This window comes from Hipposideros armiger, unplaced genomic scaffold (assembly GCF_001890085.2).
Source record: "Hipposideros armiger isolate ML-2016 unplaced genomic scaffold, ASM189008v1 scaffold_27, whole genome shotgun sequence".
Lineage (NCBI taxonomy): Eukaryota > Metazoa > Chordata > Mammalia > Chiroptera > Hipposideridae > Hipposideros > Hipposideros armiger.
Genome location: NW_017731377.1, coordinates 96,537 through 110,214, shown reverse-complemented (window position 1 = coordinate 110,214; position 13,678 = coordinate 96,537). Strand labels below are relative to the sequence as shown.

The 13,678-nt window shown below is 46.2% G+C and overlaps 1 protein-coding gene across 2 annotated transcripts in view; it reads left to right on the top strand.

Moving 5' to 3' along the window:
- Positions 1-8,773, top strand: part of TRIM35 (tripartite motif containing 35) — a 30,015-nt gene extending 21,242 nt beyond the window's left edge. For both annotated transcript variants that reach the window (XM_019636196.1, XM_019636194.1), the window contains exons 4-6: positions 102-124; positions 928-1,046; positions 2,438-8,773. In XM_019636196.1, the coding sequence (XP_019491741.1) occupies positions 102-124; positions 928-1,046; positions 2,438-3,015 (720 nt within the window). In that variant the 3' untranslated portion in view covers positions 3,016-8,773. The remainder of the gene's footprint in view (positions 1-101; positions 125-927; positions 1,047-2,437) is intronic.
- The last annotated feature ends 4,905 nt before the right edge of the window (positions 8,774-13,678 follow it).

Below are 13,678 nucleotides of genomic sequence, written 5' to 3'. Positions count from 1 at the left end.
TCTTAAGACTACTAGGTCTTCTGGTCCATGAACATGGGAAGTACGGCTCCTTTTGAGTTCAAAAATTTATATGTTGTCTCTGTGATTTTTTTCTCTTTCAGAAACATAAGAGCCGAAAGCGCCGGTAAGTTGCCAAGGCTGACGGAGGGGAGGGAAAGAGCAGGCAGAAATACCAGGAGTGCAAACTCCAGTGGCTCCAGGGCCAGGCAGGTAATGAAGCCAGCTGGGCGTAATACAGAGGGAGTGATGGGGACCAGCCAAGGGAGAGAGCCCTCTTTCAAGGCATCCCATTGCTGCAGTGCTGTTTTCCTGAGCATGGAGAGTGTGCCATCCTGCATATGGCTTATAGTTCTCGGTGGGTTATCCCAACATTTTGGCTTGTTTTTTACTCATCCCCCTCCTTCTGAGAGCCTCAGGACATATACTAGTTTGTGTTGATGGTTGTTGGGTTCACAGGGATGGATAAGAAGAACTGTGTCCCAGTCAGAGCTGCACAAAGATGGAAGAGAGTGCTTTGAGCAATAGCGAGTTCCCTGTCACTGGAGGTGTTCAAGCAAAGGCCAGTGACACCTTCAGACTGTTGGATTGGATAACCCTTAAGGTTCCTTCCGACTCAGACATCCTATGTGCAGATGTGTAAGTGTGATTTCTGTCCACAAGAATGGGAATCATGGCCGAGAGTCTCCTGTTCATATTTATCCCTGCTAGGGCAGGGTGAGTCCGAGGACTGAATCCTGAAGGGGTATGAGGGTATTCCTGGCTCATCTCCCATCAGAGCCCAGTCTGCGTTTGTCTTGGGAAAGGCGGCCAGGGAAATTAGGCCTGAGGCAAGGGAACAAGTCCTGTTGTCCGTTAAATCCAGCTGACCCAGTAAGTCCCGGGATGCATGGCCCTGGCCCTGCCCCCAGGACACTTCTCCTTTCCCAGCCTCTTCTGTACCATGGAGCCAGAGCCCGTGCAGCACGGCATGCTCATTGATGTCTGCAAGCACCTGGACTCCCTGCAGTACCGCGTCTGGAGGAAGATGGTCATGTCTGTTCAGTCTGGTTAGTGGGGGCACAGGCAGGTGATACAGGCGGGGGGGAGGGGGAGAGTGCTTTATGCAGAGAGGCAGAGAGCCAGCTGAACACTTTTTCCAGCCTCCCACCCCGTCAGAACTTGTCCCTCCAATCACCCCTTTCCCAGCTTCATTCAGACAGGCCCCAGAGCCCTGCTCCTCCTCCATTCCTTGCCCCACTGATCGAACCCCTCCTGGCAGAACTTCCTCTTTGGGTCCTGAAACTTGGCCTCCTCTTCAGAAAGAGAAACTCACTCCCCTCCCTATTCAGAACCATGTTGCGTATATAATGAAAGACCTCCTCAGTCCAGGATCACCTCTCCTAGGGGGATTCCAGCCCGCACGAGTCACTATGTTATGTGCTATGGACTGAATGTCTTGTGTCCCTCCGAATTCATATGCTGAAGCCCAACCCCCCAACCATGGTATTTGGAAGCAGGGCCTTTGGGAGGTGATTAGGGTCAGATAAGGTCAGGAAGGTGGGGCCCTATGAGAGATTAGTGCCCTTAAAAGAGACCCAAGGGAGCTGGCTTCCTCTCTATCTTCTGACAGCAAGAAGGTGCCCATCTGTAAACCAAAAAGAAGGTCCTCACCAGAACTGAACCATACTGGTACCCTGACCTCAGACTTCCAGCCTCCAGAACTGTGAGAACTAAATTTCTGTTGTTTAAGCCCCTCAGTCTATGGTACTTTTCTTGTAACTGCCCAAACTGACTGAGACATCGTGGTTTTACAGGGAGGAGTGTCAGTGACCCAGGGAATGTTCTGAGCTTTTCTAAGATGGCCTGGGAGCCATGTGAGCATCAGGCGTGATGTGTATTGGCTTCCTGTGGCTCTTCTCAAAAAGGACTGCAAACCGGATGCCTTAAAATGACAGGCTTTTATTCTCACACTTCTGGAGGCTAGAAGTCCAAAATCAAGGTGTCAGCAGGGCCATGCATCCTCTGAACGCTATAAGGGAAGACCCTTTTTTGCCTCTTCCTAGCTTCTGGTGGTTGCCCGCAATCCTGGGCTGGGCTGCAGCCCTTTGATTTCTGCCTTCGTGGTCACGTGGCCTTCTCCCCTGGGTCTGTGTGCTCTTTTTGTACGGACAACAGTCAGTCATTGGATAGAGGTTCCACTCTACTTTAGTGTAATTGTATCTGAAACAAATAAGGTCACCTTGTGAGGTACTGGGGGTTAGGACTTGCACATATCTTTTTTGGCGGGGCACATTTCAACCTGTAACACAGTCCCTCGGCCCAGGACAGCTCCTTCCCTGCACTGGGGCATTAGTTGAGACACCTTTAGTCAGTCTGGGGGACTGGGGCATCAGCTGTGTGGCAGAGGTCAGGATGTGAGGTTCACTGATTTTCCCCCAATTTCCCTCTCTACTCTTAGTGCCTTTCAGCTTTGATCTCAACACTGCGGCTGGCTGGCTCTCTGTGTCAGATGACCTCACCAAAGTCACCAACCACGGCTACCGTGTGCAGGTGGAGAACCCGGAGCGTTTCTCCTCGGCGCCCTGCCTGCTAGGCTCGCGGGCCTTCTCCCACGGCTCCCACGCCTGGGAAGTGGACCTGGGGTCCCTGCCCAGCTGGCGGGTGGGTGTGATGCGCATGCGCGAGGACACCAGCGCCGAGGGCCACTCGCACAGCTGCTACCACGACACTCGCTCGGGCTTCTGGTACGTGTGCCGCACACAGGGGATAGAAGGAGACCACTGCGTGACCTCAGACCCCACCACGTCACCCCTGGTCCCCGCCATCCCACGCCGTCTGCGTGTGGAGCTGGAGTGCGAGGAGGGTGAGCTGTCCTTCTATGACGCCGAGCGCCACTGCCACCTCTACACCTTCCACGCCCGCTTTGGGGAAGTGCGGCCCTACTTCTACGTGGGGGGCACACAAGGGGAAGGCCGCCCCGATCCTCTGCGCATCTGCCCCCTGCGCATCACTGTCAAGGAGGAGCTAGATGGCTGAGGCTGGCCTGGAGCCTGCCAGACGCTGTCCAGGCCTTGTGCTGTGGCTTTGCTTTCTTTCTGTACCTCTTCCTAAAGCCCACGCTCGCCTAGGCACCTCTACCGCCTGCTTTCTTGCCAGGATCTTGCTACTGACCAGTCTGGTCCTTCTCCATGGCTCCAGGGCCCAAGCCTCCCTCTTGATTTTTGGTCCCTTCTCTACCCGCATTTGAAAGCCCTCCAGGAGGCAGCTTGCGGCCTGGCTCTCCCCAGAGTCGTGCCATCTTCTCGATGTGAATTTTCTGAATCCTAATTCCAGGATTTCTGGGGATAACGTTTACCTTTCGAATAGGCCTGTTTTAAAATGTAGGTTTTATTACTATCAAGGTAAAGTGAGGCCAACAGACCAGGAGACAACTGCCACTGAAAAGAGTTTGTTACTTAGAGCTTCCAAGAGGAGGGGCCCTGCTATGGGGTGGCCGGGGTGGGGGGGGGAGGGCACACAGGGAAGCACCAGGTCCCCTAGGAGGCACGGAGTAAGGGGAGAGCATGGACGAGAGACTGTTGTGGTTTTCATCGGAAGCGACAGATGAGACAGGTATTGGGCGGATAGGTTTAGGATTGGTTAGTTTAGCCCTGAGCGGGGCAGTTCCCTGTGGTCAATGAGCTCCAGATGCAGAGTATCGAGAATACAGAAAATAATAAGACATAGTTAATACAGGGCCGTGGCCATGGCTTTGGGGCATGACCAAGGCTCAGTTTATCTGTCACTTGAAACCAGTATTTTAAAACTGCCTCAGAGAGCCTCCCTGGGGCCCCTAAGGGCTAGAGGCAAGGCTGCCATCAGATGAGTTCTGATTTGTCTATTTACACATCTGGGATGATGTCCCCTGAAGAGAGGGTTCCAGAGCACTTAAGAAACACAATTTTAAAACCATGGCTTTAGGGGCCTGCCAGTGGCTCAGATGGTTAAGAGCTCGCTCAAGAGTGTGAGCTCTGAGCAACAGCGGTTCGAGTCGCAGCCACTGAACTGCCAACAGGTGGCAGGATGGCTCAGCTAAAAAAAATAAATAAAACCATGGCTTTAGACCCATTCCCTCTCTGGTCCTTAGTTTCCTCGCCTGTAAACAAGATAGCAGGACTGGGAGATGTGCCTCTGTAATTGCTGTGGAGGCAATTCCTCTGGTCACTGTTACAAAGATATGAAGGGAAGGAAGAGGGTGCAGTCTGGGGGTGGGGGTGAGGGTGAGGGTGGGGAGACGGACACCTGGAGGGAGACGGGAGAGAGCCCTCTCGTCTGTGCTCAGTCAGCCTGCTCATCTTTTCTCTGCTGCTTTTGTGTGTTCATCCTGATTGCTCGTCCCTCTGCCATGCCTACAGACTTGTACCTCCATCTTTTCTTTCTCACGCATGCCTACAGGTACATTTTAATGGTCAGCTCACCGTGTCCCGGGACAGCATTGTAAAAGGAAATGTTTTTCTGTAGCAGCAATGTTCTCATTGGAGCGGGGCACGTTCCTGACCACGGGCTCACGTCCTTTCTCCTGCCTGTGCCCCCCAGTTCACAGAAACAGACGTTTTAAACAGAAATGATCATCCCACACTATAAATTGGGTATAAGTGTAATGTGTACATTGATAGGGGCCATGGGAGGGACGTGGTAGGAAACGCCATTGAGTCAAGGCAGACAGGTTGGGCGTGTGAGAACGGGGGGCAGACGGTGAGCAGGCCCGGCTAATGCCGCTCAGGCTCAGAAAAGCTCAAAGCACTTTGAAGCCAAACACATCTGAGGCCAGTGTGGACTGTTGACAATAAAGTATTTATCTAGCCCATCTAATATTTCTACATAATTCTCTTAACCTGAAATTATTTTGTTAGTTATAATAAACTTTTTTAAATGTTTTTTATTTCCAACTTAGATGTTGGAAGAGTTTTGTTTTTTTTTTACAGGATAATTTGGATAGCCTAGGCCCCTTTTTACAAAAATGAAAATGATATTTGAGCTGAAGCCCACTTTTTCTTATGACATTTTCCTTTCAGTGTTCTTGAAAGCAAAAGTTCATCCATGTTGTAGCATGTATTCGACTTTGTTCCTTTTCATTATCGGATAGTATTCTGCTGTATGCATAGACTACATTTTATTTATCCATACTTCAGTTGGTAGACATTTAGATTGTTGCCACTTTTTTGGCCATTATGAATAACGCTGCTGTGAACATCTGTGTATAGGTTTTTGTGTGGACATAAGTTTTCCATTCTCTTGGGTATATTCCTAGGAGTAGACTGGCTGGATTTAACCTTTGGAGGGACTGCCAGGCTGTTTTCCAATATGGGTGCACCATTTTATATTCTTACCAGCCGTGTATGGGGGTTCCAATTCCTCTATATTCTTGTCAGCATTTGTTATTGTCTGCCTTTTAACTTAGCCATCCTAGTGGGGGTGATATCTCATTGTGGTTTCAGTTTGCATTTCCCTGATGCCTAATGGTATTGAGCATCTTTTCATGTTCGCCATTTGTATGTCTTTTTAGGAAAACCGACTTCAGATCCTTTACCCATTATTAATTAGGTTATTTGTATTTTTAAGTACTGAAGTTTTAAGAGTTCTTTATACTTTCTATATACAAGTCCCATATCAGATTATATGATTTATAAAAATTTTTTCATTTGTGGCTTGTCTTTTTACTTTCTTGAAGACGTCCTTCAAAACACAAAAGTTTTTAATTTTGATGATGTCCAGTTTGTTTCTTTTTTCTTTTGTTCTATGTGTCCCAGACTTCTTACTTTTGCCACTGCCCTTAGGCCCATATATTCCGAGTTCTGGATTTTGGCTTGGCAGGGGACAGTTGTCCTGTGGACAGGGACCCCTAGTCCAAGAGCCTGTTCTTTCTTCCATTGAACCCTCTCCTACCCTTGTCTTCCACTTGCTCTTCACTATTTCACTCTCCGGCTCATCACTGTATCCAGGCTGAAGACAGCTGCCCACCAGGCAGCCTCCCCTTCTCCAGCTTCTCCCGCGTTCAGTCCATCACAGGTGCATCTGCCAGACACACCAGCCTTCAATCTCACCTCTCACCTGAGTGACCCCCACCCCTACCTGCCCAGGTACAGCTAGTTCTCCAGGGCAGCGTTCCGAGTTCACCTTTCTCCAGCTCTGGACCCAGAGTTCCCTGATTTCTGTCACATGCACACCCCCGCCAGCCCAGGCCTCTCGTTACCCTTCAGGCAGCTGGCCATTGGAATTGGAATGTTCTGACATCTGTGGCTTTGTCTATTCTGGTTATATTGACCCCACCACTCACGTGCTGTGTCTCCTTGGGCACACTCTACTTTTCCTGAGCTCCTGGCCCTATCTAAAAATGGGGATAACCCCCACCTTATAAAGGTCTTGATGTAGTGCTGTCCACGTGAGGACTCCCCAGGGGCAGCCATCAAAAGCAGACTGCGAGCACCAAAGGAGACCTCGTAAGGTTCCCTCATTGACCTCCCTAGCTCCCTGTCGCTTCCATGTCTGCCACCAGTTATTTTTTGGTCAGAATTAAGTGCACCGTGGACATCTGCTTCCTTGCTTCCTCCTGCTTGTGGAGGAGGAAGTTTCTCTCAACCGAGTTTGACGGTCTATTTGTTGATCTGAAGAGTAGAAGTCCGATGATCCCCGTGGGTGGTGGCAGTGCTAGGATCCTCGGCACAGAGTGACTGTGCCATCCTGGAATTTTCCTCACTCCTTAGGGTGACATGCGAGAGCGCTGTCCTGCACCCCTGCCCACCTGTGACACCATTCTGTGCAGAGTGCCCAGCCTTCCCACGCCCCAGGCACACACACGTCCCAGGAGCTGCCTCTGGTGGCTTCTCCGGCCTGCGGGCTCTGTCGCCTTCCCTTGGTTGCCTTCTGTGGTCCTTCTCGGCTCAGTGGTGCCTTCTGAGACCTGCCCAGGCTCCCTTGGCTGCCACTGCACGTTGTCCGATCTGCTGGAAGGGCACTTGGGTAGCAGAGCTACCTTTGCTGTGTTCTCTGCACAAAGACTTTGGAGTGCAGGAACCCCATCATCTTCACCTTTCTGCTCCAAGATCCAGCTACGCTGCTGGGGAGTACCATGATTAGTGAATGTGCCCTGGAGTTCAGGAAAGCTGTCCCTGAAAATTCCATAACACTGGCAGCATCTTTGGCAGAGAGAAGGAACCTGAAATCCAGTTTCCTGGGTCCAGACACCAACTTTTATCATTTATGAGCTGCCTGAACCTTTCGAATCTCTGCTCTCTTGTCTAAAATAATTACAATATCTACCTCAAGCTGTTGTGGGGATTAAACGCGGTAATTTTTTGGGACAAATGCCATGTATTATACCCTAAACATAATATAGACTTAATCCATGTTGGCAAGTTCTTCGGAAAGTGGGAGGTTCTGAATGTTGACACTGATTCACATTAATGAAAACTCCCAAAGGCAATTGAGAAATGTAAGTTATCCATATTAGGAGTGCCCAGATTTCTTGAGATTTTCAACAAGGATGTATATATAAAATTTGCGTTTATGAAAAATTTCAGGAACATGGGAAAATGGTTATGTTACAATAATCGAGAAAAATAGGATTCCGAGTTATACACACAGACATGCAACACGCACAAAAAGTCAAGCAGGATCTTGTTTCTAATTTGTGTGTATTGTTTGATTAGGTAATCCATTTTCAAAGATATAGAGAGTACTAGGAGAGTCTCCCACTTTTGCCCAAACACTCAGCTCTCCTCCTTTTGGACAATTACATTACCATTAAAAAAAAAAATCCATCCAGAGATGTTCTATACACAGCAATATTCTGTTTATGAGCGTGTCTGGTTCTGCCAATATACTATCATTGAAAAGCAGATACTCTTGATCTGTATCCCTAAGCAACCCAACAAGAAGAGAAAAAACAAAGGATGTTATTAAAATAATTTCCTCCCCTCAGGGGGGAGGTTTGTCCTGGATGTTTTCATGCAATCCAACTGATGGATTTAGCTTTTTGTTCTTGTTGAAATATTTCACCCAAGGGTTTTAAAACGGGGAAAAAAACTAAGTGGAATTTAGTTGTTCCTGACATTAGAAGATAAACCTGAGACCTCAACAGAGATTCTTAAAACCTCAGTCCTCACAAAGGTATCTAGTGACTAAATAGCCTAGTGGTTAAGCAGTTAGGATATGGGATTGGACAAGCAGGGTTCAGACTCTGACTCAAGCACTGTGTGACCTTGGGAGAGTTACTTAGCCTCTCAGTGCCTTAGTTTCATCACGTGAAAAATGGAAATACTGATACCTTACGATTAATGAAGATAACCTACCTCCTAAGGTGGTTATGAGGCTAAATGCACAAATATGTGAAACAGGATAGAGTCTGGCTCATACTTAGCAGTTGAGAGTCTACTATTTGTTTAACCTGGCTCTGCTACTAAATAGCTGTGAGACTTTAAATAAAGCCATTCAACTTCTCTTCTGTAATCAGGGAAGCTAGGACACTTGTATATTTTTTTCGAGGTCTTTTCTAATTCTAACCTCCTGTGATCCACAGTTTGTGTCCCTAGTAAAAGCCTAGTGTCTTGCACACAGCAGGGACTTTTGCTGACCAATATTCAAGAAACTGGGTGTGGCACCAGGAGCTTTGCCTTGTGTTTTGAGCCTGGACAAAAAAGACTAAAGAGTCATACTGTCTGAAGTATAGATTATTCTAGAGAAGAGCACGTCTTGAAAAATTGTTCCTAAAATTAGTAATCAGTCATGCATAATAAAATCGTATTGTCACATTCCAGTGATGGCTCGTGTTTGTATGTGCCCGGTTACAGATGATGTCAAATAGTGACTCACGTCCACCATGAATATGATCTCAACGGCAGCAGAGCTATTTGGATTAGGCTAAAGAGGGCTGTTCGTGGTGGGGGCTGTAGCATCTCCCTTCAAGGTTTCAATAAGAAAATGCAGCTTCATGCACTGTCCTGTGCCACCCATTCCTTTTCAGCGGCAGTGGGAGGACAAGGCAGGATGGATTCAATGACTGTTAAAATCTGACATCATGGGGTGGAGGGATGCTCCCCCTGCTCTGGATGCTCGTTGTCCTTGTTTGTGGGTGTCACTTGGGTGGGTTTCTTTTGCTAGGGAACAGGCTGAGGAAGATGGGAGATTTTGGTTTCTATGGATACTGGGCTAGCCGGGATTTGCATAATGTATTTCTGAGAACAGACAGTCTGGGAACAATGTGGACCCAGGAGGAACATAAAGGCACATGGAGACCAGCCGGAGGGTCTGGGTAGTCAGGCTCCATTTCAGCCCTCCCCCAGGGACAGGCGCCTGGGATCCTTCCCCGCACTTTGGAGAGGTGGCAAGATGGAGCCCTGAAGATTGAGGGAGGCGGTACATGAACAGTGCCTCCCACAGGGCATGGCCCTTACGCCTCCCCCTTTATCTCAGCTATAGGCTAAAGGGGTCCTTCAATAACTATACCAGCCTGTGAAACTCCTTTGTTTACTTACAAAACATTCCACAACGTGCCCTCATTTTAATCCCCTCTACCGCCTGACCACCGTGTGAGATAGGCTCAAGAGACCAGGAGACTTGTCCGAGGTCACGTGAGAAATCTACAGCAGAGCCAGACCTCAATCCCAGGCCTGGAGTTACCATCTTTCAGTCCCAAAACGCCTTCTGGGGTTCGCAGCAGTAAATGAGGCATAACTGAGGCAGTTCAGCTTGTGAGGGCCTGAACTAAGGAAGTAGGGATAACGAGGAGAAATGGGTGTTAGAAATACTGGAGGTAATAGAATGGCCAGGAAGCCTCATGGAGGAATGTTCTAGGTGAGGGAAGTCAGGAGTCCAGTGGCAGCCAGGTGTCTGGCTTGAGTGGTATGCTAGTCACTGAGGTGTGGACTGGACACCATTTGGGTTTAGTGTTATGTGTGTGTGTGTGGGGGGGCATTGTGACATTGTGAAGTGTAGAGAGGACCGTTAGATACAGGCTGTACCTCAGGATATGGATGAGATAGAGTCAGGAGGCGTTGGCAGGGTTGTCTTATTGAAGGCTCTGGAGTCTGCATTCCCACATGGAGATTGTATAAAATAAAAGGAGGCAGGGGCAGGGTCCTGCTGAGCAGGATACCTGGGCCAAGGATTCCAGGTGAAAGACATGAGGTGTGAATAGTGAAGTGGAAGCAGAGCCAAGGGAAGGTGCTATGACAAAAGCAAAACAAAACAACATGAAGGTAGAAGGGGATGAGCAACAGTGTTAAAAGACCCAGAAAGTCAGGTAAAATGAGGATGGAAAACAGTTCAGTGACTCCAGTTTCATTGCAACCCCTGGCACAGTGCTCCCAACATCACTGAAGACGAACAAAAGGTGAAAACTCACGTCATCAAGAAGTGATGGATGACCAACCTGTGGGCAGAAATTAGGAGGAATGCCACCTGATTCTATAGCCAGTGGAGCTGGATTTTTGGCACCCTCTCAGACTTTGCCTCTTCAAACACCCACCCAAGAGACATCACAAGTGACTTTGTCCCTCCCTCTGTCTCTCCTCTAACTGTTCTCTATGGACCAGATGCTACAGAGGCTCTGATGTTGGACTTTTGGGTCCCAATGAGGCGGTCTTGGTGCTGCAAACTTGTGCCCCTTGGTTACTCCTTGCTTTAATTCTGTTTGCTCTCTTGAACCTGGTTTCAGCTGTGGGAATTAAAGGAGGAATCGTCACTGTGAGCCCGTGGATGACAGCACAGTGGTGACAGGAGAGCTGACTGAGATTCATACTTGTTGAGTGAATGCATAAAGGGATGAATCAATTCCCAAGGTGAAAGTGATTTTAGGAAACAAAAATTGAGGATGTGAGACCCAGCCATTCTCCTCACCTGGAAATGATCTTGTCACTGTAGAGACTGAAAGAGTACTATTTTAATTAGGGGACTTTCCTTACATGTCTTAATCGTCTACTTGACCCAATTGCCCTTTGAAGTGGCCAGGAATACTGTTTTCTTCTCTCCACCCTGCCATACCTATTCAATTACTGCACATTCTGGAAGACGGCCAGGCAGAAGAGGAGAGGCAGTGGTGCCAACACCGGGTGTGAGTCCCAGTGGGTGTAGTCTCTACAAAATGAGGCAGAAATAGGAAGGACCGTTACTGGGGTGCACGTGAGTTTGTTCTTGTTTGTTTCTGTTTTTATTAGTCCACATTTCCATAGTTTTGGGAGCGCTGTAGGCATAGAAGCTTCCACCTCTAGAAGGCAGATCCACCCCATTTTGTATATTTATTGAGATAACACTGGTTAATAACATAAATTTCAGGTATACAATATTGTAATTTGATATCTCTATGGCATGCTCACCACCCAAAGTCTAGTTTCCTTCCATTACTGTGTATTCAACTCTGTTTACCCAATTTGCCCTCCTTTCCCCCAAAGAAATGAATGAAACTACATCAAACTAAAAGGTTTCTGCGCAACAAACAAACAAAAAACAACCCATCAACAAAGCAAAAAGACAACCAAACGGGGGAAGATATTCACAAATGATACCTCCAGTAAGGGGCTAATATGCAAAATATATAAAGAATCCATACAACTCAACAACAACAATAAAACCTAAACAATCCAACTAAAAAATTGTCAGAGGATCGCAATAGACATTTTTCCAAGGAAGAGATACAGATGACCAACAGATAAATGAAAAGCTGTTCAATATCACTAGTTATTAGGGAAATGCAAATCAACACCCCACTGTTGTCTGAGAGAAGGTGGGAGGTACTGGGAGCTTGGGCACCCTCAAAACTGCCCTCAGTTGTACACCTTGTCACCTGCGTGGCTCGTGTGTGGGGCTGATGGAATCCATGTGTCTAGTTAGGTATCACCTCCTTTGAGGATGTGTCCATTGGTTACAAAACAACATGGGGGCATGGCAAAATACCACAGAACAAAGGAGAAGAACCATCTGAAGACTCTTTCAAAGGCCATCTGCAACATCCAGAAGAAAACTCTCAGTAAGGAGTCATCTCTATTTGAATAGGAGCAGAGAGAGAGGAAGCTAAAACCGGATGAGTGGGATAAAGTAGAACTGCAGGAAAACTGAAAACGTGTAACAAGCAGAAGTGAAACCCATAGAATAAGCAGTAAAGAGCAGAGTTGTATTAGCCCGGGAACAAGTGAACAAGGAATGTGGACGATAAAACTGAGAAACTTGGCAAGAAGACAGAAGTAGGGACATTTATTTTTTTTTAAGAAAGAAAAAAAGTAAGATACTGGAGGACAGAAAATTAAAATCCCTTAAGAAATGTAGGGAAAAAAATCAGAACAAATTAGAACCAAAATGACTGGCGCAACTGGAGACTGAAAGTACATGTTGCATTCCGGACAAATTCATGGCAAATACTTTGAATGACAGGATATTAAACAAAGTCTACTGACAAAGGAAAACAACACAACAAACACCTAGTTATGTACAAAGGAATAAACATCAGTCTGGGTTCCAGAAAACAAATAATGGGGAAATAGATAGAATCTTGAGCAAATTCTCCTGAATTGTCTGAGAATTTTATACCCAGACAAGTATATGAAACTAAGAAATGATACTCAAAAATGTAAAGATTCAGAAAATATGCCATCCATAAGCCCTACTCAAAATAATTTTATTGCAGATATGTTGCAAATGTCAAAAATTATCCTTGGAAGAGATAATGTACAGTAATACCTTGGTTTGCGAGCATTATTCATTCTGGAAACAAACTACTCGTATTGCAAGACATCGCTCGTTTACCACGTTAAAATGTATTAGAAATATTTGCTCATATTGCTGAACACTCGCAAACCACGTTACTCACAATCCAAGGTTTTACTGTATATTGTTAAATGTAATTTAATAACAATAACCTGATTATAAACTCCAGGTTATATTAACCAAGTCCAAAAAATTTGAAGGCAAGGGAAGTAAAGTTTCTTAAATCCCCCAAATGAGGAAAAAGGGTGGAAAGGAACAGAATTTTTAAAATATATTGTTTCATTCTGTACTTTTGATACTGAGACAAGAATATATTCAAAGGTTGCTAAAACACTAGACTTTTAAAACAGCATATATGTCTTCCAAAACATGAAAAAGGAGAAAAGGAAAAGGAAAACAAAGGAAACAAGAAACAATAAAATTAAATGTAATAGTTGTTATGTCAACAAACATATCCCTATTAAAAATTAACATTTGCAAGTAAGATTTAAAAAACTAAAAGTTTTAAAAAAACTATAATCAACAGCTTATAAAAAACATCTCAGACAAAAATGAGAAAATGAACCACAGTAGCACTGAGTGGTTTCTAACAATACACACCCAAATAGGAAATAAGATTTGCAACAATTTTGCGTAGGAATTCAAGGAAAAGGACAAAATGAGATTTTTCATAAGGGATATTTCATACTGACAAAAACATTCAAGTATGTATGTAAGGCAAGTTGCTGGACATACACTGCAAGTTTATTACTGTAATAATTGCCTACAAATCCAAGAGAATCAACTGAAAAGAGAACCAATAAAAAATTTGGTAAAGTAAATTCAAGTGCCATTAGTTTATAAAAATTAACACTTTTGGGCCAGCCGAGTGGCGCGATGGTTAAGAACTGGCTTGGGACGCCAGAGGGCCCCGGTTCGGATCCCACATAGGAGGGCCAGTGACACTGCCCTCCACAGCTAAGAT